Source organism: Ptychodera flava, chromosome 20 (genome assembly GCF_041260155.1).
Source record: "Ptychodera flava strain L36383 chromosome 20, AS_Pfla_20210202, whole genome shotgun sequence".
Taxonomy (NCBI): Eukaryota; Metazoa; Hemichordata; class Enteropneusta; family Ptychoderidae; genus Ptychodera; species Ptychodera flava.
The window spans coordinates 950,430-975,630 of record NC_091947.1 but is presented as its reverse complement, the minus strand read 5'-3'; the positions used below and the strand labels follow the sequence as shown (position 1 = coordinate 975,630).

At 38.0% G+C, this 25,201-nt stretch overlaps 1 protein-coding gene across 2 annotated transcripts in view; it reads right to left on the bottom strand.

The window, feature by feature from the left end:
• Nucleotides 1-344: 344 nt before the first annotated feature.
• Nucleotides 345-25,201, bottom strand: part of LOC139119711 (uncharacterized) — a 48,164-nt gene continuing 23,307 nt past the window's right edge. The window contains exons 1-2 of one of the 2 annotated variants that reach the window (XM_070683575.1): nt 6,662-8,191; nt 345-1,236 (exon numbers count right to left, since the gene is read on the bottom strand). In XM_070683575.1, coding sequence (XP_070539676.1) covers nt 6,686-7,750 — 1,065 coding nt within the window. In that variant the 5' untranslated portion in view covers nt 7,751-8,191 and the 3' untranslated portion in view covers nt 345-1,236; nt 6,662-6,685. Of the gene's footprint in view, nt 1,237-6,661; nt 8,192-25,201 lie in introns of those variants that run through there. The other variant, XM_070683572.1, reaches the window with a different exon arrangement.

Genomic DNA, 25,201 nt, shown 5'->3' with positions numbered 1-25,201 from the left:
ATATTTCTCCACCATAGTACACTACACCTGTGACTATTTTAGTGTTCAAGTGATCAAGGCTACTTGATACAGACAGAAATTCTGCTTGTACAGGCCCTGCCAAGGGTTGTATCATGGGATGATCTCGTACACTTCGGAAAGCGTAATTTGTGGATGGCCCGACAGCTTTTTCTTTGCAGTTTGAATAACTTTGTGTTTAATTGTCATTGGTACATTGAGGGTTCTGAGCTTATTAAGCACTAGAGAATTGTTAGTTTAAAATGGTCAATTTCTTGTCTTGGAACCTTAAATAACTATGACAATAAATATTCATTGGCGATCATTTCCCGAGCCTGTCATCCAAGTACATCAGTTCAGATAATACTTTATTGAAAGTTTGTCATAATAAATTCGACTGCACTGTTGCCTTTTAATTTGCTTAACAAAGTCATAGTCTGGCCTTTCTGCGTCCGGCTGGGTTGACTGTATGAGCGTCGGTCATCTCGCCCATTAAGTAATATCATGTCCTAGACTTTGGTAGTCAGTGTGGGCTACAATTTCATGGGTTTTGGTAGCTGTGGACACGGGACTACCGATAATTTCGAGCCCTGGGTGATGTTCCTGATATTGTAACAACTGTTGATTAAAGTTTAAAATTGTTACAAAAGAATGGTTAAAAATTCAACATGAAATTTAAAAAGTAATTAACACAAGATGCAAACATTTTGGTCGAAAATCAATCTGTGGCAATCTCACCTGTTTACAGAAGTAACATTCAATAGGTTAATATTAGAAATTAAACTTAATTTTATTGATTTTCTGCTAGTTGTACGTATGCTAAATCAAGTGAATACTGAAATTTGCCCTCAGTTTTTCTATTTCCTATTTTCACTGACAATGTATGATTTCGAATTAAGCACAATTATTATTGTCGATAACAGAGTGCGGCAAAACGCTATATTCTATTTTCACCGTTCCCTGTCCCATTTCTACCGCTGGCTGCCATTCGAAATAACGTCAAAAACGATATTTTTCTCCTCGAGATAAGTTCGATTTTCACATGGCCGCCCATTAGCCACGGATCCTATTTGCAGGGCGAAGGTCATAAGCACGGAAGCAGAGTCGACGGTTTTGCAAGGAATTCCAACTGCTATCGCCCATTTGCTGGTCATAAATTCAATTCGACAGTCAGATTAGGACTGTACTCTTTTTTCTTCAGTAACTTCTTGCAGATGTCTAGGTATCGCTTCAGCATGTCTATAAAATAAAATGTAGAATACTGTGTGAAGTAAGGAAACTTCAAAGATTGATGCACGTGGCAGATAAAGGCCATGTTAAGCAATCGGAGTAAACAGGTCATTGACCCTAAATTTCGCAACACAATTGTCTCGCCTCGTAACTGAGATTATTCCACTCCAATCTAATTATCATATATCCATTGTTGCATACTCAGAGAAGGAGTTCAATTAACGAATCTCGCTTATACTGACTATGGAAGGGGTAAGAGAAAATTTAGGAGGCCATAAAAAATGGTTATTCAGGGGGAAGGCCTTGAGAAATTCCAGAGTGCTAAGAGGGGGCCTCTGTCTTTTCATTTAATGCAAATCATCACGCCGATAAATCTTGTCACGGTGAATACTATAGTGCTGTCCGTAAAATGTGAGAAATGACTGTTAATGTACAGAAGAGGTAGACAGTGGGCTACTGAAAGACATTGACACAAACTGGTCAATTTAACAGATATACTAGTTTGAAATTGATTTGTTTTAGTTAGCCCACGAGACTCATTGTATAACATACGAATATCTTTGACGAAATTTCAATACCATATTTGTTGCACAGCTAAGCACTTCTAATTCCCTATTCTAGTGGATTGAATTTACAAACATACACAAAACGATTGTGCCATAGATAATAATGTATAGTGAAAATAAAATTGGGTGACATTCCAAAATTAAATTTCTCGTACACAAATGCCTTCCTTATCACCGTATTCTAGTGTAGTAAATTCATATTAAATGTCAAACCCAAATAAATGCACAGGTACAGCTAGTTTTGTATTGAAATCAAAGTGAGACTTGAGTGGACACCGTGGGTCATCAGTATGTATTAGGGAGATGGTGCAGTGGCAAAGAATGTGAAATTTTCAGAAGAGTTACTTTCAGAATGTGCTTAGGAATACAATTCAGAATAACATTCAGACACTCACTATGTGAGATAATATTCTGTATATTCCAGAAGAGTGCTTTCAGAATGTGCTTTGGAATACAATTCAGAATAATATTCAGACACTCACTATGTGAGATAATATTCTGTATAGAAGTAACAAGTCATTGACATTGACATAGTCCCCACTTGTAATAGGAGTATTAGTCTTGATGGGGCAGGGAAATGAGGTCATTAAGAAGTATCACTGGAGTGTATATGTTCAGATCTATGGACACATAGGTCGATGTCATTGTTCCCATTTTGAAACAAGAGGCATGTCTAAGTTATGGTTCTAAATCGGGAAAAAGATCAGACCTCTAGCTGTATTGGCCAGCCAAGAAATACATATGTGCATAATAAATGAGGTACAAGATGTGACATCTTAAGGTCTACTATCCTATCAAAATTGAAGCGTAAAGAACTTGTGGTTACTGAGTTATGCATATATATGCATATTCAAGGTCAAAGGTCATCAAGGTCACGTGACATTTTGAAAAAAAAAACCATTGTATTGCTAATTAATCCATATATGCCAAAATTCAGACCTCTAGCTCTATTGGCTTGCCCACAATTATATATGGGCATAATTAACGAGGTAAAGCATGTGTTGTCATAAGGTCTCCCATCCTACTAAATATAAAGGACATAGCACTTGTGGTTACTTATTTATTGACATAATCGTGTATTTTACGTAAAAGGTTATCGAGGTCACATGACATTTTGTCAAAAATTTCTATCCTATAGTCTGTCCCTATATACTAAAAATCATACATTTACCTCTATTGGCTTGCTCAAAATTAGATATGCACATAATTAATGAGGTACAATATGTGGCGTCATAAGGTGTCCCATCATACCAAATATGAAGGGTGTAGCACTTGTGGTTACTGAGTTATGGACAAATATGTATATTTGAGGTCAAAGGTCACCGAGGTCACGTGACATTTTGTCAAAAAAATTGTATTGCTAAGTTATCCCTATATACCAAAAATCAGACCTCCAGCTCTATTGGCTCGCTCAAAATTAGATATGTGCATAATTAATGAGGTACAATATGTGGCGTCAAAAGGTGTCCCATCATACCAAATATGAAGGGTGTAGCACTTGTGGTTACTGAGTTATGCACAAATATGTATATTTGAGGTCAAAAGTCACCGAGGTCACATGACATTTTGTCAAAAAAATTGTATTGCTAAGTTATCCCTATATACCAAAAATCAGACCTCTAGCTCTATTGGCTCGCTCAAAATTAGATATGTGCATAATTAATGAGGTACAATATGTGGCGTCATAAGGTGTCCCATCATACCAAATATGAAGGGTGTAGCACTTGTGGTTACTGAGTTTTGGACAAATATGTATATTTGAGGTCAAAGGTCACCGAGGTCACGTGACATTTTGTCAAAAAAATTGTATTGCTAAGTTATCCCTATATACCAAAAATCAGACCTCTAGCTCTATTGGCTCGCTCAAAATAATCGCAATCATACCAATCCATAATCCAATAACACTAGGTCAAAATTTGTAAGACAATAGTTGTAAACATAGACACAAAACAGCACAGAACAGACAGTAAATAGACGGTACAAACAAAGTCAAATTCATGAAAGAAAGATATATGGACCTCTGGCCAAAAGACCAAGAAGTGATGTCAGGTGTTTCGAAAATAGTAAGCGCATCCTGCCCCACATGTGGCACCCGCCATATATCAATCTGTAAGTCAGATAGGTAGTGGTCACTAACTAAGGCCCATGTCACCGATGCCATCAGTGATCATTTGTCGAAGAGAGATATTGTATTTATCTACCAGCTTGCGATACCTGCCAAAAAAGCGTTTGAATGTAGAGACAAGTCTTGCTCTGGTGTAACCTTGATTTAACAGTTTGAAAGAGAGATGGCCATGTCTCTCTACAAAATCACCATATGAACTGCATGCTCTTGCATATCGTATAAGCTGGAAATGTATACCCCATAAGCAGGTGAGAGTGGAATATTACTAATGAGGTGTGGAAAATTAATTATACTAAAGTTGAAATCATCTCTCTTGTCATATAGCCTAGTAGAAAGGTGACCATTGGAGTCAAATTCAAGTAAAATGTCCAGATATGAAGCAGAAGAGGCCGTTTCTGTAGTTTTTTAATCTCCAATTCTGGAGGATAAATCATAGCGAGATATTTACTGAATTCAGAGTTATTCAATGAAATAACATCGTCTATGTATCTAAATGTAGGTTGAAAGTACGAGCTACAGAGACCTTTTTCTGCTTGATAAGGTTCTGGATAAATTCTGCCTCGTATGAGAACAGAAATAAGTCGGCAAGTAAGGGAGCACAGTTAGTGCCCATGGGAATTCCTATACACTGTTGGAAAATGTGTCCTCCAAATTCAACAAATATGTTGTCAATGAGGAAATCAAGCATACTGATAATGTCTTTCTCGGTATAAAACACTTTAGCATTAGTTGTATTTTTAACAAAATATGTAGAATTATACCCTAATACCACATATTTGTAACGGCGTGAACCGTTTTTTGTAGAAAAATGCTTGGTTGATGATGTTTTTCAAGCGTTCTTTCAATTTATCATGTGGTATTGTGGTATACAATGTGGAAAAATCGAAAGTTTTAATAGATGTTATTTTTGAAACAGATCTTGATTTCAAATTTTCCAAGAGTTCCTTCGAATTCTTTAATATCCACATTTGATTTATACCACTCCGAGAAAAGACAACATCACAATTAGATATGTGCATAATTAATGAGGTACAATATGTGGCGTCATAAGGTGTCCCATCATACCAAATATGAAGGGTGTAGCACTTGTGGTTACTGAGTTATGGACAAATATGTATATTTGAGGTCAAAGGTCACCGAGGTCACGTGACATTTTGTCAGAATAATTCTATTGCTAAGTTATCCCTATATACCAAAAATCAGACCTCTAGCTCTATTGGCTCGCTCAAAATTAGATATGTGCATAATTAATGAGGTACAATATGTGGCGTCATAAGGTGTCCCATCATACCAAATATGAAGGGTGTAGCACTTGTGGTTACTGAGTTATGCACAAATATGTATATTTGAGGTCAAAGGTAATTGAGGTCACGTGACATTTTCTCAAAAAAATAGCATTGCTAAGTTATCCGTACATACCAAAAATCAGACCTCTGGCTCTATTGGCTCGCTCAAAATTAGATATGCACATAATTAATGAGGTACAATATGTGGCATCATAGGGTGTCCCATCATACCATATATGAAAGGTTTAGCACTTGTGGTTACCGAGTTATGGACAAATATGTATATTTGAGGTCAAAGGTCACATGACATTTTGTCAAAGCGTCTGAGATATCTGCGTGAACGGATGGACTCACATGGATGGACTGACGGACTGACATGACCCAATCTATGAGCCCCCTGGACTTTATCTGTGGGGACTAAAAACTGTGTCACTGCATCCTTTTGCAATATGAATACGATGAGAAACTAAATTTTTATTTTTCTTGGCCTTATACATGGGAGTCTATGGACTGCCTTATACATGGGAGTCTATGGACTGCCTTATACATGGGAGTCTATGGACTGCCTTATACATGGGAGTCTATAGACTGCCTTAAACATGGGAGTCTATGGATTGCCTTATACATGGGAGTCTATGGATTGCCTTATACATGGGAGTCTATGGACTTCTTTATACATGGGAGTCTATGGACTGCCTTATACATGGTAGTCTATGGACTGCCTTAAACATGGAGTCTATGGACTGCCTTATACATGGGAGTCTATGGATTGCCTTATACATGGGAGTCTATGGATTGCCTTATACATGGGAGTCTATGGATTGCCTTATACAGGGGAGTCTATGGAGGCGAAAACTAAAAAGTCCTCTAACACGGCCAAATTTGATCACATTGTGAAACAAATCAACGTGCATCTGTATGAGGTAGAGTACTATCCTTTTACCAAGTTTGAACGAAATCGCTCCAGGCGTCTCTGAGATATCTGCGTGAACGAAAAAAGTCATAAAATATGCAAATGAGCAATTAATAAATAAGCCACACCCACCAAAATCTAATCAGATCTAAGTCTCATCATGATAATACCAAATACCAAATTGCATGACATTGGACCTAAGGGTTCTTAAGTTATGAGTGGAACAAAATCTGTCTACGGACGGACGGACGGACGGACAGACGGACAGACGGACGGACAGACGGACAGACGGACACACACACAGACATTGTGGCGACATAGGACACCTTTGGTGCTTCGCACCACGGTGTCCAAAAATGTGTTAATGAATCACAGTTTGCGCCATTTTCATATTGGCGTGGGGCCTCGTTCTTCCGACGATAGTACGATAGCTAATTTGATAATCAAACTACAAAAATGACATGAAAAATAATAATAATAATAAAAAAATTAATAAAAGAGGAAAAAAAATGACATGAGAAATTGAATGGTGACAAACACATACCTTTACGACATTTCTCTCTGATATTTACAAACGCAAGATTACACCCTTCAGCTCCTGATAACCAATCACATCTCCAGGGGAAAAGCGTGGTAAAACATCCCCCGGCATTTTCCTTGCTTCTTCAAAATCAAACAGTTCTTCCACTTTCCCTGAGCCGAATGTGATGACGTAGCCATTAATGCCATGGTAACCGTTCCAAGAGCAGGTTTTCGGCTGCTTTCCGACGTTGCTGTCCAGGGTAACTACCAGTGGATCACCATCTTCTAGGCACATCCTGTACAGTGGTATCGCCTGGGAAAACATTCGAGGGTTGACCTCCATGACCTTAACATCTCCATTCGGTTTCAGAAATACTTCCACGTCGATGAACTGATTGTCAAAGCCTTTCTCTACGGCTTTACCGACCACAAGATCAAACACGTTCCAAAGACGCGTCTCCGTCTCACCACTGACGTCGCTGGACGGAGGGTACACAACACCCATAAACGCCGAAGGGTGACTTTTCCAATACACGTTTTCGAATATGGCCCTGTGGAGTATCTGTCTGTTGAAGACAAAACCGTCCACTGTCAGAGTCTTTGCGCCTTTCACTAGCTCTTCGATAATTGCACAATTATGGGCAAATAAGGGGTAGTCTCTCAAGTTCAAGTATCGGCAAAAGAAAGGCTCAAAAAGGTGTTGGTTGCCGCTGACATTGCGGCATTGGGTTATCTGCTCATAAAGATCGCGTAGAGTCTTGATTTCGCTGACCCCAAACGATGCCGTTCCAGTGCAGGGTTTGAAGAAAGCCGGCATGCCAACAATGTCCAAAACATCAGACAAGTGACCTTCAGGGATGGTATCAACATCGACAACTGTGTGCTTCAATGAAACTTCAGGAGATTCTAACTGTTGACGGGTATAGTACTTGTGGATAGCTAGGCCCACGGATTCAATCGACGGTCCCCGCAAGTGGGAGTACTTGTCGACTAGGGCGGCTTTTACGGAGGCACCAACATCGGTGAAACAAATAACTTGGTCAATGTTTTCTCTTTCTACAATATCTTCACACGCCTTCACGTACTTAACGAGGTCCAGCCATCGCGCCATTCTCCGCGGTTCGCCACACGAAAATTGAAAGCATCCAGAACCCTCTGAGGTAATGCCTCTATAAATGAGGCGTAAGATTCGTCCCTATCGGTCGGACATAAAAGCAAGATAACAGCTTTGTCCATTTTGACATCAGTGTATTGTAGACGACTGTATGCGAAGATGTCGCACGTGCGCAGCCGATGAAAGGATGAAAGAGGTCAAATAGAGTCAATGACAATCACCAACACCGGCCTCGGCGATTCTATTACAACCAGAAACTTGAACTCCGAGGGGTGGTAGCTATCTAGCTGTGGAAACGCAGCTAAGGCCAAACAAAAAAATATGTGCTGTTCCGATTACCCGACCCAACCCAATTTTAACCCCCCCGACCCTAGACTTTTTAGAGCCTCGTAAACCCGGAAGTAAAAATAACGGTATGAAAAAACGTGAAACGCATGAAATCACGCGAGAACTATGACAAATAGCGCGAATCACGCGAGAACTAATACGTCATTCTTCTAGAAGTGATGCCAGACGCTCATGAAAACTTGCGACATGATGACATCGACACTGACAGTTGTTGCACACCGAACGGTGTCCGGTTTTCAAACTGCTGTATCTCAAAAAGTGTTGGGTCTAATTCAATAAAATTATTGATAAAAAAAATTCCAATTCAACTGCTCGTTCTACCATGGGATTTTTTTTGAAAATAAAGAAAAAAATATCGTGTCATTTTAAAATTAGCGCTCAAAATCCAGCATTATTTTCGCCATACAGCGCTGCAGCGTGCCGTACTGCGGCACGCACATTTCTCAGGCCACTACTTCCTATGTTAGAATGGAATGGCTCGTTACAGTATGTTGTTCAGTGCCTAAACGGCGTTTTGTGGGTAGGTTTTCGCTAAAATGCAGGGACAATTTTCAGTGATCGGAGTTAGTATACCAAACAGCAACTGTTATATTAAATTTGTGGAAAGTTTGAAGCATTTTCACGGCCGTTTTTTGATGTAATCTTTCATTTACCTTGTTGTTGTCATTTCCGAACCGCGCCATGCACAGCGCGGCCATGCAGGCCAAGTGAAAACCCGGAAGTGTTTTGTGATAGTGAATCGAGCAAAATTTTGGTCAATTTTACTTTTTATAGTCATTCTATCATTACAATATAAACCCGTACACCAAAAACTGTGTGTTAAGGTCAGTTCTGGACAATGTGTGGAAGTACACTCAGTGTGACAGAATTCGGACAGGGTAGTAAATTTCGCCTAAAGTCGTTTCGTAAATGACCAGCAATACGAAATCTTATTACCATACCTTTCGAAACTTTATTGTGGTTATTCTCAAACTCAGTTGATACGACGGGAGTGATATTTCGGGTCAAAGTTGCCAAAATTTGACCCCATGTCGATGGCGTAGTAATCGGACTGCAATCCCAGAAATCGGACGTCGTGTTTGGAATGTGATTAGGAGCTAAGTATTGATAATTTGAAACTTCAAACCACCAATTTTTAATTTCGATGTGTTTAGAAAACTGTATATAAGAATATTTCATGATAATTAGTTATGTTTAATCCATGGACGGCTCAACTATATTTCGACGTCTATAGCGCTGGATATCGGACACGGGCTGCCTCTGTGTGTGTTGCTTTCGGCACCTTGTATCGTACGGTGGCTAACTTCGCTAAGTTTGTTCAGTGAGTATTACTTATAATTGTTTCAATTGCATATTTTGTTTGTATTAAAATCGCACAGGCATTATTTAATAAAAATAGCGAGTATATTTCATCGTATGGAATTATTTACCTGTCAAGTTTTTACGCGGTAAGTCACTTACTACGTTTACACATGCTAAATATTGTCTGTCCGAAAACTTGTACACTTCTTACGTTCATTAAATCTACTTTTTTTCCTAGAAAGAACTGCACAGTTTTCGTTAAAACTACATGCAATCGTAGTGAACAATGGAAAGAATATTTTCAAAATCATTATTCTCCCCCACATTCAAAATTCAATGCTAAATCAGGACTTTAGTCAAAATTTCAGTTACAATTTGTGACCGCCGCTCGTAGCGAACTCAATAGCTTCTACCAAAAAAACTATCGAAAACAAGACAACATTGTCACCTTACTTAATATGAGGTCACACGACCAGTAAAACGCTATCGATACGGAGCGAAGTGAGTGTAACTAACAGCATGTCACTAAATGTCCGAAAACTGAGGTCGTCCGAAAACTGTCACACTGAGTGTAGTTTCAAAATCTGTGCGTTCGGAATTTACCGTGAATTTTGCCGTACGTACGTACTTCGTTGAACAGCCCCAACTGCCAACGCTACAATCAGCTGTTTTCAAACATTAACCCTGGTACCCTGTAGTTTTGCGAACATTAACTGTGTTCATTTTCATCTGTTGATGTTACACAAAATTTACAAAATGATATTTGACAACAGAAATGAATACTCTTTCAATGATGTACCGGTATGGGAATAAAGTCAGAATGCCATGGTTATTATTATAATAATGTATGTAAACAACCTTAAACGTAAACTGGGGAAAATGACAGATAGGGGTAGTGCAGGAATCGGGAATTGATAAACAAGACAAGTTGAAAGACGGGCAAATGAAGAGAGAATGAAAAATCTAAGGAAAGGAAAGGAAAAAATCATAACCCTGGCTCTAGATTTCAATGCTAAAGGAAAATTGACTACAACAAGATGACAGCTTTTTAGGGGGGAGTAATATTCTTGTGTAAAAAAGGACAGCTCCAGGGGGATTATTCTGTACTGTGAGTTGATCAGTTGAACAATGACTTATTTTATTCATATTCCTATGATTTTTGGTTTTTTGAATATCAGAATTTCTCAAATGTAACACTTAAGAAATTTTACAGATCTAATTGTTATTACTCAAGTTTAACTGTCCAAATTTGACAGAGCTAGCTTAAAAACTCTGAAAATTACAGTAGTTTGAAAATGGCGAAAAATAGCTTTTTGACTGGTAGTATACACGTAACACGGTGCCTTCCAATTAATTTTCAACTCTGTCTCACAAAATTTTTGGCATTTTCAAGTCTCTGTGTAAAGAAAACAAAGCTCCTTATACCGTACTCTTACAATATATTGCACAAAAAGTATTTTAAAGCAGATTAGTTAGAGAATTAATGTTATTATACAACTATATTTTTTCATAGGGATACCCACAAAATGACTCTCAGCCATATGTTGAAATTTTTTGACCTTTTGTCAAAAAATCGATTCTAAAAAAATCGTAACCCTGGAAGTAGACAAGATAGAACCATTATTCAAACAGTTTTTTGAATCCTGAGACAAGATCTTCAAGAAAACATACAATTCAGTAAGTTTAACCGAGAACAAAAAAGGGCCTGGTATGCCTACTTATAGCAGGCCTCGTCTCAAACAAAATGGTGACTCGCGATGGACATAACGTGTACTCAATTTTGTTTCGCAAATGCGATCATGGTGAAGAAAGGTCGATTTTTATCTTCTGTTAAACAGAACCGAACATTCGAAGAAATTTTGGAGGAACACCATCCGGTTTTTCTGAATGTAAAATGTATTCTATTCAAGTTGAATGTGCCAGTGATGCTGCTGGGGCGTGGTTGTAAGTACAACAGACAAATATACAGGTTGGCGAGGCTACAAACAACTTCAACGTAAAGCATGTGCGTTTTTCTTGCGAGTGACTGCTAAAAGCTGAGGATTTACCTTTAGATAAACAGTTCACTTTCGTGTCAAAGAATTATTATTCAGCCATATCAATTTCCATGGCAGTCTAATAAACCACACACTTCAATTCTACTGATGAATATTTTATTTTAATATATTGGTATTCAATTTGAGTGCGTTTCATGAGGAAATTGTTCACTGGTAGTTTGTTGGAACGCGTACAAAATGCACATTGAGAAAAAAAAAAAAAAATAAAAAAAATTTCCCTACCTACCTACCCTATTTTTGAAAACCATGTAATCGGAACAGCACATATTTTTTTGTTTGGCCTAACTGTGGCGCGGGCGGGGTAGCGTGTGACTATGCGGATCATCAAAAGGTCAATCCCGCCATGGATAGGTGACCTTGAACATTGACATGTCCATATACAGCCACCACCTCTGCGGATTGAATGCATTAATATTGGGAAAAAGGTGACTTCAAAATTATTATGAGCTAGACGGCACAGTACTGTAAATTTCTCATAATTCATTGCGATTTGTATCCTCAGAGATTCCCCAGATAAGTCTACCAGTACCAGGTCTCCCATGTGTAAACAAATTCATAGACTAGTTGTAAAAATTCTGAAAACGTACTTTTAAGAACACCATTCTTCTCAATTCTCATTTCAAATGATTTGGAAAATTATGCAAGATTGAGAGAGGAGATAGCATTTTTGTAAAATTTTCCACTGATTGTGTCTTCAGCCATACAGAATAATGTGATGGAAAGTAGGGAGACCAGTTGCATCTGTTTTTTGAAACAAAAGGATTTTTTTCCAATGGAAATGACAAAAGAAATTTGCATTCTAAGTTTTCTCAGAGAATGACCCCTTCAGTTCGTCATAACTTGCCGCCTAAAAAGTATGGCATTTGTAATACCTACAGAACATGACTCCATGGTTGTTTAATGGTTATTTTGAAACTTTTGCTGAAATTTCTAAACGTACTTTTACTGGATATTATTTAACAATTATTCTGATGCTGAACATTAGTGCTTACATGCAGAACTGAAAAAGTTTTTAGAAAAGTAACCTTCATGGATGCAAATCAAAGAGAATTGTGGGTAATTTATTGTACTGTGGACAGTGTGTACTTGAAATACTTTTGAGATTGTTGGTGGGTATTAAGGGTATACAGTCACCTGTAATCCAAATATGCCCATATATGGTCATAGGGGCGTTCCTTGGTATTCAAAATGCCCATGTGAGGGCGCTTGTGATTGGTTAGATTTTCTATGGTAACTGTGGCAAAATTGGAACAGGTGACAGTATACCTTTAAAGGGACAAAGTCGGCCATTTTTTCATGAATTTTGTTTGATGTGAGATACTACTTGTATTGTTTGACATGTCGAAAGATACTGAATGAATGGGTGACCATGCACATATTCGACCCCGGTTTTAGACATGATCAATGAAACCATCGCGAAAATGAATTAATGGTCATGACCATTTCCGATAAAACCACTCTTCTCCGAGTTCTTGTCAAACGGCATTGAAATTTATGATGTAGGCAAAATGATAAAAGATGGTGAAATGTATATATGTAAATCTCAAATTTCTATCTAGTCGAAACTGCTTTCGTCTGAATCACTGAACTGATAGCTTTCGAAAGTTCGAATTTTGGCTAATTACTTTTTTCCGTTTTCTGGCAATCTGCATACTATTTTCCCCTAAATTTACCCACTTTTTGGTCAGCCTTCAGCTTTTACTTTTCGTCAAAAATCACCACTTTTCAGTCTTCGGCAGACTTTCTGCATCCTTCAAAGATCTAATGGCTCATGATAAAAGTCTTTGTTAACTGTCCTCAGATTTAAAACCTACCAGGTCAGCGAAACTCTGAGTTGGCTGGGTTTATTTCTCACACGGACGCATGATGCCCTCCCACCAACGCAATTGCGGGATATATAGGTAAGCAACAAACAACACCACTAAGGGGTGACGTCAAAAGTTCAATGTAGGATAAAAAACTTAATTCCCTTAGTTTCCCCCGAAACCCCCCCCCCCCCCCTAGAAACTTAATTGACTTATATTGAACCTGTTGCCAGGCTCTTTCTATGTAAAGCGAAGCTAAGGATCAGTCAATTTAGGGGTGAAATAAAGTAATGCATCGTTAAAGCCCCACTTGCTGTAACTCTTGAAATTTGTTGACCTCAAATTATCTACCTATTCTCTCCTTTCTGAAATCTACCCTCTGAAGAGATATGAACTTTTACTGCATTAGGAAACCATTCCTTTCAGAAACATTTGACATGTAAATTAAAATTTTAACGGTCATTTTGATTTCCTGGCATTTTCAAAAATTGGTAATATTAAAAAGGAATCAGAACATACAGTGTCACAGTTGAAAACATTCACCCCTATGCATTACATTGGACTACTCTGTGCAGTTTATATGAAGATTTCAGTGCAGATATGCATAGTATCAAGGGTTTTAGCTTTTCTGCATGGGGCTGTGATTTAATGTTTGGGCGAACATTTAATCGCAGTGTAATCTTTATCTTGTTCAAAATTGCATATATAGCCCCGGCAGGTAGTTAATAATAAGTGTGTACACAGACCTAAATGACTACATTGTCACCAACTTATTTTAGTTTGAAAGTAAAATCATAAAAATAATGCTAAAAGATACAGCTAGTGGGGCTTAAGATTGGGAACACACTTTGTGTTTCATCCAATGTAAATACAACATACTAACAACAAACTTGAAGTTTATCAATGAATGAACAAGAACAACAACAATAAAGTCCAGGTTTCTCCTTCCAGAGGCATAAAACTATCTCAACTGTCCTGGTGGTTGTAACAACTCAGTTCACACTGCACTGCTCCATTCAGGCGGACTACACGTGCACCAGAAATGTAGCAAAATACAATTATAAATTCCGAGTGCAACCATAGACAGTAGAGAAACTACCGTCTATGGTGCAACAGAAGCCAACAGCCTGCATTGTTTACACTAACTAGGCCAGATGCAGCTCTGCACCGTGTTAAAACAACTCCCCCCGCTGGCCGCTGGCTTCAACACGAAAGTGTGCATTTCTGCTCTATTTTTTCAAAATATTCATTCCCCTGGCAATTTTTACCTTAAATCGATTTGTAGGATAGAAACTTTTTTAGGTCAACCCCCCACCCCCACCCCCAAACTAAAAGAATTGTTTTTTATCCTTCATTGAACTTTTGATGTTGCCCCTAAGTGTGCATGCTTTTGCGCAAAGAAGATTCAGTTTTTATATTTGTTGACTGATGCTTGATGGTCCTCTTGCACGTGACACTGAAGTAGCAAATTAGTATCGGTGCGGAATTTTAAAGAAAGCCAAATTCTGTTTCTTTTCCCAAGTTCACCGACTCACTAACAAACGGGACGAAAATGAAAAATTTCGTATTTCCGGTTTCTCCGTGAACTATATACAAGCTCAGGAGGCAACGTCCGCCCGAACACACACAATTTTAACGCTGAGCGTAATACGGTTCTGTGAGGAAGTATGGAAACCCTCATACACAAGTAGGAGAAAGCTTGATAATATCACTTTGAGCTTTTGAATAGTGATACAAGGTGTGTTTAATAGTCTAAGAGCAAAACTAATATAGTTACAATTTATCTCAGGAAATCAGGAATGTAAATTTAAGGACAGATCAATATGCAGGAATGAATTATTCACAAAGGGTAAATTGTCATTTCTTTATATGTTGATACAATATCAAACATTCCACAACCATCGTCATATACGGGATACAAAGGCGGACAAATGCGATAGCCTCTTTTCAGTCAGTGCGGACGATTGGACATCTAACGAATATCATCGGTAAACGCTGTTTGCGCTCATGTGGTTGTAGGAGTCGACATGGTATCGATGAGCCTGAAGCTGCAGAATGAACACCAAGAAAGTGTCAAGTTCAAAAGCAGAAAGCTATTCAATAAACATACAACTTATCTAATAGATATATAAAGGAAAGAACACATCAACTGAAATGCGTCTCAGTCAGGAAAATATATCCAATCGAGATAAACGTTTTTTGTTCCGTCTCACAAGTCAGCCACAATTGAAATTTCAAACGTATCGCAAGAAAGTGCAATGTCATCTGTGTAATAATGACCATCAGAACAGTTCTCGAGACCTCAACTCCAGTGTCCCTCTGAGAGCGAACATTTGTTGGCTCCAAAACGATGCCTTCCACACTCCCGTCTGTCGCCGTGTTTGACGTTGAGAAGGTATTGGTGTTGCTCATCGGTCTTGTAGGTATAACTAGTTCTTCAGCGGCTGTACTGATTGATTCAATATCATCAGCCACAACCGTGTTGTTCAGAGGAAGTCTTGCGATGCCGATGTTGCAATTCGTAATGTAGACTGACAATTGCTTGAAAACCTCATCTACCACGGTAACATTCACCTCATCTGGTTGGAAACTAAGGCTCTGAACAGTGTCGTCGGCAGCATTTTTTGCATAACCTCTCAAGAATAACTACATCGAACGAAAGAAGAGAGAATGTTTAGTATTGAGAATTTGACATATCACAAGACTGACCATAGGCGGCGCTTTTGCTTGTGGTCATGGTAAATTGTTGAAGTTTTCCGAATGCGATCGCATTCATGGTATTTGAGTCACTTTTGTTATTTTTGACGTCGCGCTTCATTCAGTTAGTCGGATATTGAGTACCGCATTATGAATATATTGAATTCTGTAAAAGTGAACAAAATAGTCAAGAACACCTTCGAATTCTCTGCAATCCATGTTTTCCGAGTTTGTTTTATTGTTTTAAGGGAAGGAAAGTTTGTGCTTGAAATCTAGTTAGCAGTAAAGACTGCTTGTTATGTTTTTTTTCTTGGTAGTATTAGAGTGTGACTGCCGACTCCATAGCTGAAAATCCTTCCTTTGGTGAGAAAAATTATGTACGATATGGTAAAAATGCAAAAACAATGAATTTACCATTAAGTTAATTTTTAGAATTGCGCGTTCGAGGAAGTACCGTATTCCTGGAAAACTTGCACAGGTATCCGTAAGCCGTGAGTGCGGTTGGTGTTGATCACACCAAAGAATTGCTGGAACCATCGTAAACTTCGACGGTGATAAAGAAGTTCATATCTCCCCTGAAGATCAAAGAAATGCAACAAATGAGTCGGAGTAAAGTTACTCTTTTAAAAACAAACAGGAGTAAGAGTTATAGAACGATCGATAAAACTCGAAAAACAACTTCAACGACACAAGGGATCTCCGATAGGATTACTCATAGAAGCCTATCATTCATTCTAAGACGTGTATAAAAGTTTAATCTCCAGACTTGATATTTTTACCTTTGGGCGCAAGTACTAAATAAGGAGTTGTAAAATATCAAAAACGAGTACCAGCAGTGCACTTGAGTTGCAAAAAGCAGAAATTCTGGAGGTTTAGTCCTCGATTCCTCCTACCTCACTTAACCCTAAGTTCATGTTGGTATCGATTAAATCAAAATGCCCAGGAACACATCAAAGTATTGCATTCTTGACTTGCAAACAGGTTGTGCGAATTTATCTGAATTTTCAAACAATAGTATAGTTTTCAACGCAATGTATCTATTTCAACTTCAATTAAACACTGCATAGTTCATGGGATATATCCATCATGCAATACACTCTGAGGCCAAAAACATGCGTATTTCTGTCAACATGACTGCAGGAAATAGGTCGTACGGGAACTATTGTATTTTTTTTATTTTTAATTTGCTGCGGTCTATCAATAAAAGTCAAAAGTTGGCAAAATCATCAGTGATGAAAAGATGGGAAGTTTAGGGTTAGGGATCTTGAATACGATAGGTCGCGTGACCGGACACGCATATTTTAGTCTTTACCGACCAAGTCATTGATCAGTCTTCACACTTACTTTGGTTAGCGATCTATGACGTGATAATGGAATCGGCATGTCCAATGCCTCGATGTAATTCAACTCCATCCGATTGTCGCCTTCATCAGTCGGCAGTGGGTCCCAACACTCGATTTTCTGAGCACGAAAGGCAGAAGAGCAAACTTAAGAAACTCTTTCGAGAAGATATAAAAATAGTGTTTTGAGTGAAATCAGAATTTTGAATCTGAGTCCCCTAGAATTTCTCACAAAGTAATTGGGTTTTGCAAATGATCGTGTGATTGAAGTTATAATAACATTTTCTGCAAAGATGGACAACCAGTCGATCGGCATTCATAGAGGAGAACACTTAGATTAGACTCAACAAAAAGGACCTTGTGTAAAAACGTGCTAATTCGTTATAAATAAACCATAACCGCAACTTTAAATGGCGGTACATATTTATCCCTTTAACTTTCAGTGAGCACGTTAAAGTGCAAAAAACTCTGATGAACCCAATTGAACGACAATTCTGAAATGTGACTGTCGAAGGTCACTCCCACTTTCAAAGCCAAAATGGTCATTTGACGTCTCGCCAAACTTTCTCCGCCAACTTCTACAATCATACCCTGACATTATTCAATACAGTTGTGGAATTTTCAGTGAACTTTTTCATATATACGCAATATACAAATAAACAAGATACGAAACGAGAGAAATACGTTCAGTCCATGGCTCTAATATAACGGCTCGAGCGTGAAAATGGAAATTATAGAGGGCGCTTTACTATGTTAAACGAAGGAATGGAAAGACGCCACTGCCCCTTATACATGGCTTCGTAGGAATTCCAACGTCTTTCCGTTGGTTTCCATAGATTCAAAATGCACTTTGGGAAACATGTCAACGAGATAGAAGCTAGACTGAAAGAGTCTGAGGGGTAGCTAAGCATTTAATTACAGGAAATTAAACTTACTAATTTTTAATATGTAAAGGCTGTTTGTTGTGGGGTAGTTTGAACAAAATGAACATTTGAGGGGAACCCTGCTACCTGTTCGCCAGCGCTGTTTTTTTTTTATTTGCTCACTGACAAACAGAATAAATTTTCCCCACAAGCCTAAAAAATTACCCTTTCACGTCAATACTAGAAAACTAATACCAACCACCCATTAAGAGCGAACACTTTTACCGCAATCTGCAATCGCAAAACCCTTGAACGTAACCTCACAAACTCATAAAGCTAGCTACAGACACATGTTCTATATGAACTATACGAATATACTTCGGTAGTATGATGCAGGCATGGCCATATACATAATACTGCTTGACAATGAACTTCCAATAGTATGATGTGTAAGGACATATCAGTGGATCTTTGAGGTAGTTAGAACAAGAATATGCAAATAATTTTGCCTTCCAAGATTTTTCTCAGCGTTAGCAGGCTACACATTTTTTTCTGTACCGCCACATTTTTTTCTCAGCTTCAAAGTCTTGAAATTAAAACTCCACTGGTAACACTTCAGATACTTTTTAACAATTTATCCATCCCTCCAGCGTTTTACAGCACATCATGTACTTGAAATCTGAAAGAAAAACTTACGAACTTTCGATAAATTTGGTTAATCTTCATTTGAAGAACATCCAATTCTAGGAGAAGAAGTTGTTTGTGTAGTTCAAGGGCAGGGTTCTCATTCCCCGTTGCCAACGAAGAAGGTTCCGAAGTAGGGTTTTCCCTAACAGTTATCAGATCTGTAGTAGTGAGTGAAGCGTCCGTCAATTCGCCCATCCTGTTGACATGACCAACAACTGATCCAGAATCTTGCACGGCGCCCTCTTCCGTCCGTGGGAAATGTCCTTGGTCCCGTGGCTCACTTTGGGTTGTTGATAATTTCTCAGTTGTAGATGCATAGAAATCGGTCCTTTGCCTCGCTAGAGAGGCTGCGCTAGCTATCCATACCGCGTGTGTCAACAGAAATGTCAAAACTACTGAAGAAAAATCCATGTCAAAGCCATGCAACCTGTTCACTTAAGCGATAACGTTGTTACGTCCGATACCAACACCACCGAGATGCACACTACAGCATTTTTCAAACGGTGATGATGTTACCTATATTTATATTGACGAATGTTGACTGATTCATAAAATTAAGGGATATACATATAGCAAAGTGAAATGTGTGCTCTTCAGTGTAGCCTCATCGTAGAGCTAAATGCACTGACATCAAACGATTTCAGTATACCATAGGATGCATTATTCTAATCTAATAATCAACATTTACAAATTTTAGTAAAATTTAATTACGCGCCCACGTCGGATGAACAGTACGTAAGCAACAGGTGTTGACTTCATTTTTTCAGAATTATTATTGACCAGTTTTAATTCAGTTATTGGGCCATTTCAGCTTGCCCCTCTGATGTTTGTATCAATCAATGAACAAGCCACCGATGTTATTGTGACAGTTAGATTCGATAATATACCAGTGACAATAGCTATATTACAATTAATTCTACGGATACCAGAATCACTGTCGATAAGATCAGTAGAATTTCGATATTAATTATGGAAAAACGATACCGTGCGTAAAAGTAACTACATACCTAATTGCATGACGTCTTTCGCCATCCGATACACAAATGTATCTTTTTTTCGGAAACAAATATCTTATCCGAGGGGAAAAGACTAGTAATGATACGATTCTAACAGACTGCTAATATCGATGGATGAAGTGCTCCTGCCAGCGACTTGATCTTCAAGTCCACAAGTAGTTTAAGTTAGTCCAGGTACCATGTTCTTATATGGCATAAAAGACGTTACAAATTTGACGATTAGGAAATTTATCTACGATATAGCGTTTCCTGATTTGCTAATTGCTGGTAATTGAAATAATATTTCTTTATAGACAACACTATCAATGAGAATCCGATCAAATGGGAATCCTCCGACAACTCCCAAGAAATGATCACATTTACCGTCACTTACGAGTAGCTCATGTTTTGACGTCTTTAGACTTACCATGCCTATGACGAGCCCTGATTTGATTTCTCAAAAGCCGTGAAACTAAAAAATATCTATGTATCAACGTACTGTACATTTCCATAACGGAAATGTCAATTCCAAGAAACGACGACTCTAGTGACATTTTTGTTATAGTTGTTTCCGTGTGATGACGTCAGCACGATAAACCACGAGGAACTTTCATTGGTGGAATCAGGTCAGAAATATGCCCAGTCTTATATTTATAAATATCTTATCATTCCTTAAATTCTCGTCGGTTTAAGTTATCGGACTTAACAAATGACTGTGTCCCTAATTTTCTATGTGGCGCCTGTTCCAATTCAGGAAAACAGAAACAGTACATGGGAAGAAGAACAGTTTATTTGACAAGGAAAGAGAAGGTAAAAACACCAGCGCTTACGAATTATGAATGTTAACAGCCCTGGCGTCAAGGACTTTATCGCGATAATTTTTAAATGTTGTACGTTATGTTATATATTATACTTTTTTCGTTTGTCGTTTATCTTATGGCGCATTAGCCGATCACATATGTGATAAAATGACATCGTAAGATTATCACATGACAAATACATGACACTGTGCATGCAGTGAAGGAGAACAACTTCAACAAGAAATCTTCAGAAAACCAGTTCTATACGACCAAGACACTTTAGGTTGATAGTATAAACCTCTAATGGCAGTAACTACTCCAACGTATTAAAATAAAATAAACAATAGCAACGAAAATCTGTGCTGAGACCAAGACACCCCTTTACCCGCCCGCCCCTGGGACCTGACATGTGAACTGCCCCTATGCTCCTTGGGGAAAATTCACACACATTTGCATGCACAAGTACGATTGTGTGGTACATGCAAGCGTAAAATGTGTGAATTTTTCGTCGGAGGGCGCTTTCCAATTTATGGCGTAAAAGGAGAGACCTCACCATTTGTTTTATTTGCTCCTTTGTTGGGATAAATTTATCTTTTTCAAAAAAAACGAAGAAGTATTTGAGACCTCATCCCTTGATATGCCAGTAGGACCATTTGCCATAATTTAGGTATACTTTGCCTCCTGTGACTTGCTCTGTGTTATCTTTCACCTCCTCAGTGATCGCAATAATAAATTGTTTTCAACAATTTTTTCGTTCTTCCGATACCATGAAGACGTCCTTCCTGCAAGCGGCCTTACACATCCGTATGTACTTTACTGCATGCATTGTCATGACATCTTTTTGACTGCCTAAACTATGATTCTCAGATGCCCCTGTAATCAGTAACATAACTCCAATGTTCCAGAGTGGCAAACATAACACGTGCCGGTTTCATGGCCAGCTGAAATCAATATTCAACAATGGGGCAATATTGTACTCTTTCGTTTTGTTGTGTGTTATCATATTGCTAGTTGACTCCCTTTTTGTCGTAACTTTATTGTGTCTTCTGTTTCAGATGCCCTATCCCCGCCAAAACCGACCCAGCATAATAGTAATTGGCGGACAACAGGGAACAGAAACTGAGAAACCGACGACTTTGCAACGAGGGCCATTATCAAATGTCCATCGAAGTCACACGATGTACATTGAGTAATTTGTACGACACCGAGAGTTCAATGCTTTAAAAGTATGAAAACAAGCAGTATGTCCTCACAGGAAACGGTTTACAATTTAGTATTTTTTTTCATTTATTTGACATCGAAGACGTGAGACGTCCGTCAAGACTGATCCATGGCTGTCATTTAGTTCATTTTTACTTATTAAAGTTTCCTACCACCGGACTTATAAGACTGAATTTTTTTCATCGCCGATGAAAAATTACCCGTCTTGGGCCGTAATTTCGAACAGTCCCCTTTTTAGCCTAATTTTTATCCCAACGATTTTATGACTCGTCTTTTGTAACAGTTTTCACATTTTTAATTTCTTTTTTCATTTTCCACCGTTATTTTGCTCTTTTTTAGATCCCTGATGAAGATCCTCTGTGCAAGACTGAAACGTTAGTCATCGAATTTTTTAGTAATAAAACTATTTGTGAAACCTGACGCTTGTTTTTCCTCATCGATCTCATCAATTTTACTTAAGCCCGAGTTACACAACAGGATCTTGTTTCATCCAACAAATTGTTTATATTTAGAATTTTCATGTAAAGCGTATGCCTTAAGATTTGAAGAATCTTTCGAAGATAAACATGTCTTTAGTGATGAGTAGCATCGCTTTCTTTATTTATTTATTTGTTTGTTTAGTTATTTATTTATTCATTTATTTATTTATTTGATTCGCACAAATAACAATGATAAAATTCCATACATATTAAAAATTCCATTTGAAATCTGAAAAAAAAAAACTTTGGTTATTGATATGAGAATAGGGCAGTAAGGTCGTAGTCTTGAATGATTTCCGCTGTGGCCCGTCATAGTTCAAACGATGATGACAATGAAAAACAGAAAACAAAAGACAGTCGTGTAAAATGCCAAATACTACTCATTTATCAAATGCATTCATTGTCAGATCTAGACAAAGCCACATTACATACGCTACGTACGGTGGGTTATAAATTTCAAATTATTCCGTAACGCGGTAAATGGGCAAGAAATTCCAGATTTTACAATGGGCGAGGAGAAAATTTCTGGCAGTTGGTACCGGAAAATAGGTAGAGGGAGGGGAATGCAGTGGTTCATAGAACTTCAGAGAAGATTTAGCGCTTAACATAGAGGGGAGCAATGTCCCAAGGTTGAAATGATGTTTTGCTTGCACAGTTTTGCGTTTATCTTGGTCGCCACACACGTACATCTGATCAAAAGACAGCGCTGTGCTCATACTTGCATCAAATAATTTTGTATGTTGGAATATGAACATCTAGTTGGCAATGGAGAATTTCAATGGTGCGGAGAGGGCAGCGGGGAGCTTGAATAGTCGTGGGGAGCGTTCAGACCATACTGGATACTGGAGGAGAGTGGGCATCATAATTAAGTGGGAGGGCAGTTACGAACAGCTCTACTTTCACATCAAAGATTTTGCCAAGGTCAAAACATGTAAAATCGGTGTATAAGCCTCCAAACATATTTTGTGATGATTTTGTAAAACTGACGAAATTTTCCCGTTGGCGGCACCTGGATACTTTAGCTTTGATGTTATACACGCAAAGTGTTATGATTGTGGGCCGTCTGAATCGATGGAGCTGTTGCGAAAGGATAAGACCAGCCTCTTTCATGAATATCTTATGATTTGAGTTCGGTTATATATATATATATATATATATATATATATATATATATATATATATATATATATATATATATATATATATATATATATATATATATATATATATATATATATATATTTCAAGTTGGTAAGATATTGAGCAAATTCGGAAAAGGCCACTTTCTTTTCAGTACGATATCATCGGTTAAGTAAAGTTTTCACCATCAGCGTGTCATCATTTGCGTTGTTACACAGAGTGAACGTTCACCGCAATGTGCATATGCTCTTATTGTTCTGATCACCGTGCCACCACAGGAGAACTTTATAGGCTCATGGTGGAAACAAAAAACGTGACTCACTGTCACTTCGTCTATAATCACACGCCTAGAAAAGACTGCGGTCGAAAGTAGTAAAAAATTACTGTTTAACATTTTCAGTATGCAGAAAAAATGGCGATACTCGTGTCTTTTGGGAAGGGTAAGCTTATTGTTGTCATGATTATCATACTGGTCAAATTTTTAAGATAATTTTCAGCCCATGTGTGAACTTTTGAACTACAATATGGCTTTATTGAAGATACAAAGATATGATAGCAACTTTGCAAAAAGCTATTCGTGGCGAGACTTAACTGCTAATTCTAGATCAGACTAAACTGAATGTGAATCCGCCCAGTGTTGAAAAATTGGGTTCGACGTCATCTAATTAATTGCTTATTTCCATATTGAGTCATATCATGTCAATGTGCCCTCACTGCATTTGATTTAACTTGAGTGAACTGAAATATGTATTGTAGGTTGCATATTGACAAACTTTTCAAATTATGCTTTTATCTCAGGAATGGCTTTAGTAAACTTGGTCAAAGAAAGACATAGGCATACTTTCTTAGGAAAGTACGGTGCCAATTTACAGAAAATTGTACACTGTCCACTTGTATTGAAACACGAAAGGTTTTTCCATAGCTGATTAGCTCAATACCCATTAATCGTGTCGATGAACTCTACTAATGGATACTTGGCGTAATTACTAGTACATCGGATTGTGCTGCAAAAGTAGGACGAAACCAGGCTTTGTTACATCTTCGGCAGTTGACTAATTGGGGTGCCCTGTTATCCGATACCACCGCTAAGGGCAAACAAGGAACAACAAATGTTCAAGAAATAGTCATGATCAGACAACAAGTCACGGTGTATATTTAGTATCTCTAATACATGATAACATAATATTTATTATATGCAATACACAACATTTGTCTAGCGAAAGCAGAGGGTGAAATCCCATTGTTTTTGGGTTTTTTGGGGTTTTTTTGTGTTTTTTTGTGTTTTTTTTTGCCGAGTTAAGGTAGAACGCACCTCGGGGACAGACATTCGGACTCTCAAACTTTTACAATTCTCTTCTTATATACCACGTGTGGGGGTTCATTTTAAAGCTCTTGGTGAAAGAAAACTTTTCATGGCTTAGTTTATCGAGATTCGAAAATTTTTAGTTTTCTCCATAGAGTTAACACATAGATGGCGGCCATTTTGAATTTCTAATATCGGTAAATCTTGGGTTATTGTTTCTCTATTAGGGGAACACCATTTGATTTCTGGGGGGGTATGGAGGATTTTGAGAAAAAAAAATTTGTCGCCAGGTGAGATAGAAGAAAAAAAATTGATCCTGTCATGGCCTGAGAAAAAAAAAATTGTCATAACAGACAGAAGTGAAAAAAAAATTGTCACAATGCACCAGAAATTAGCAAAATTTGGAAACCC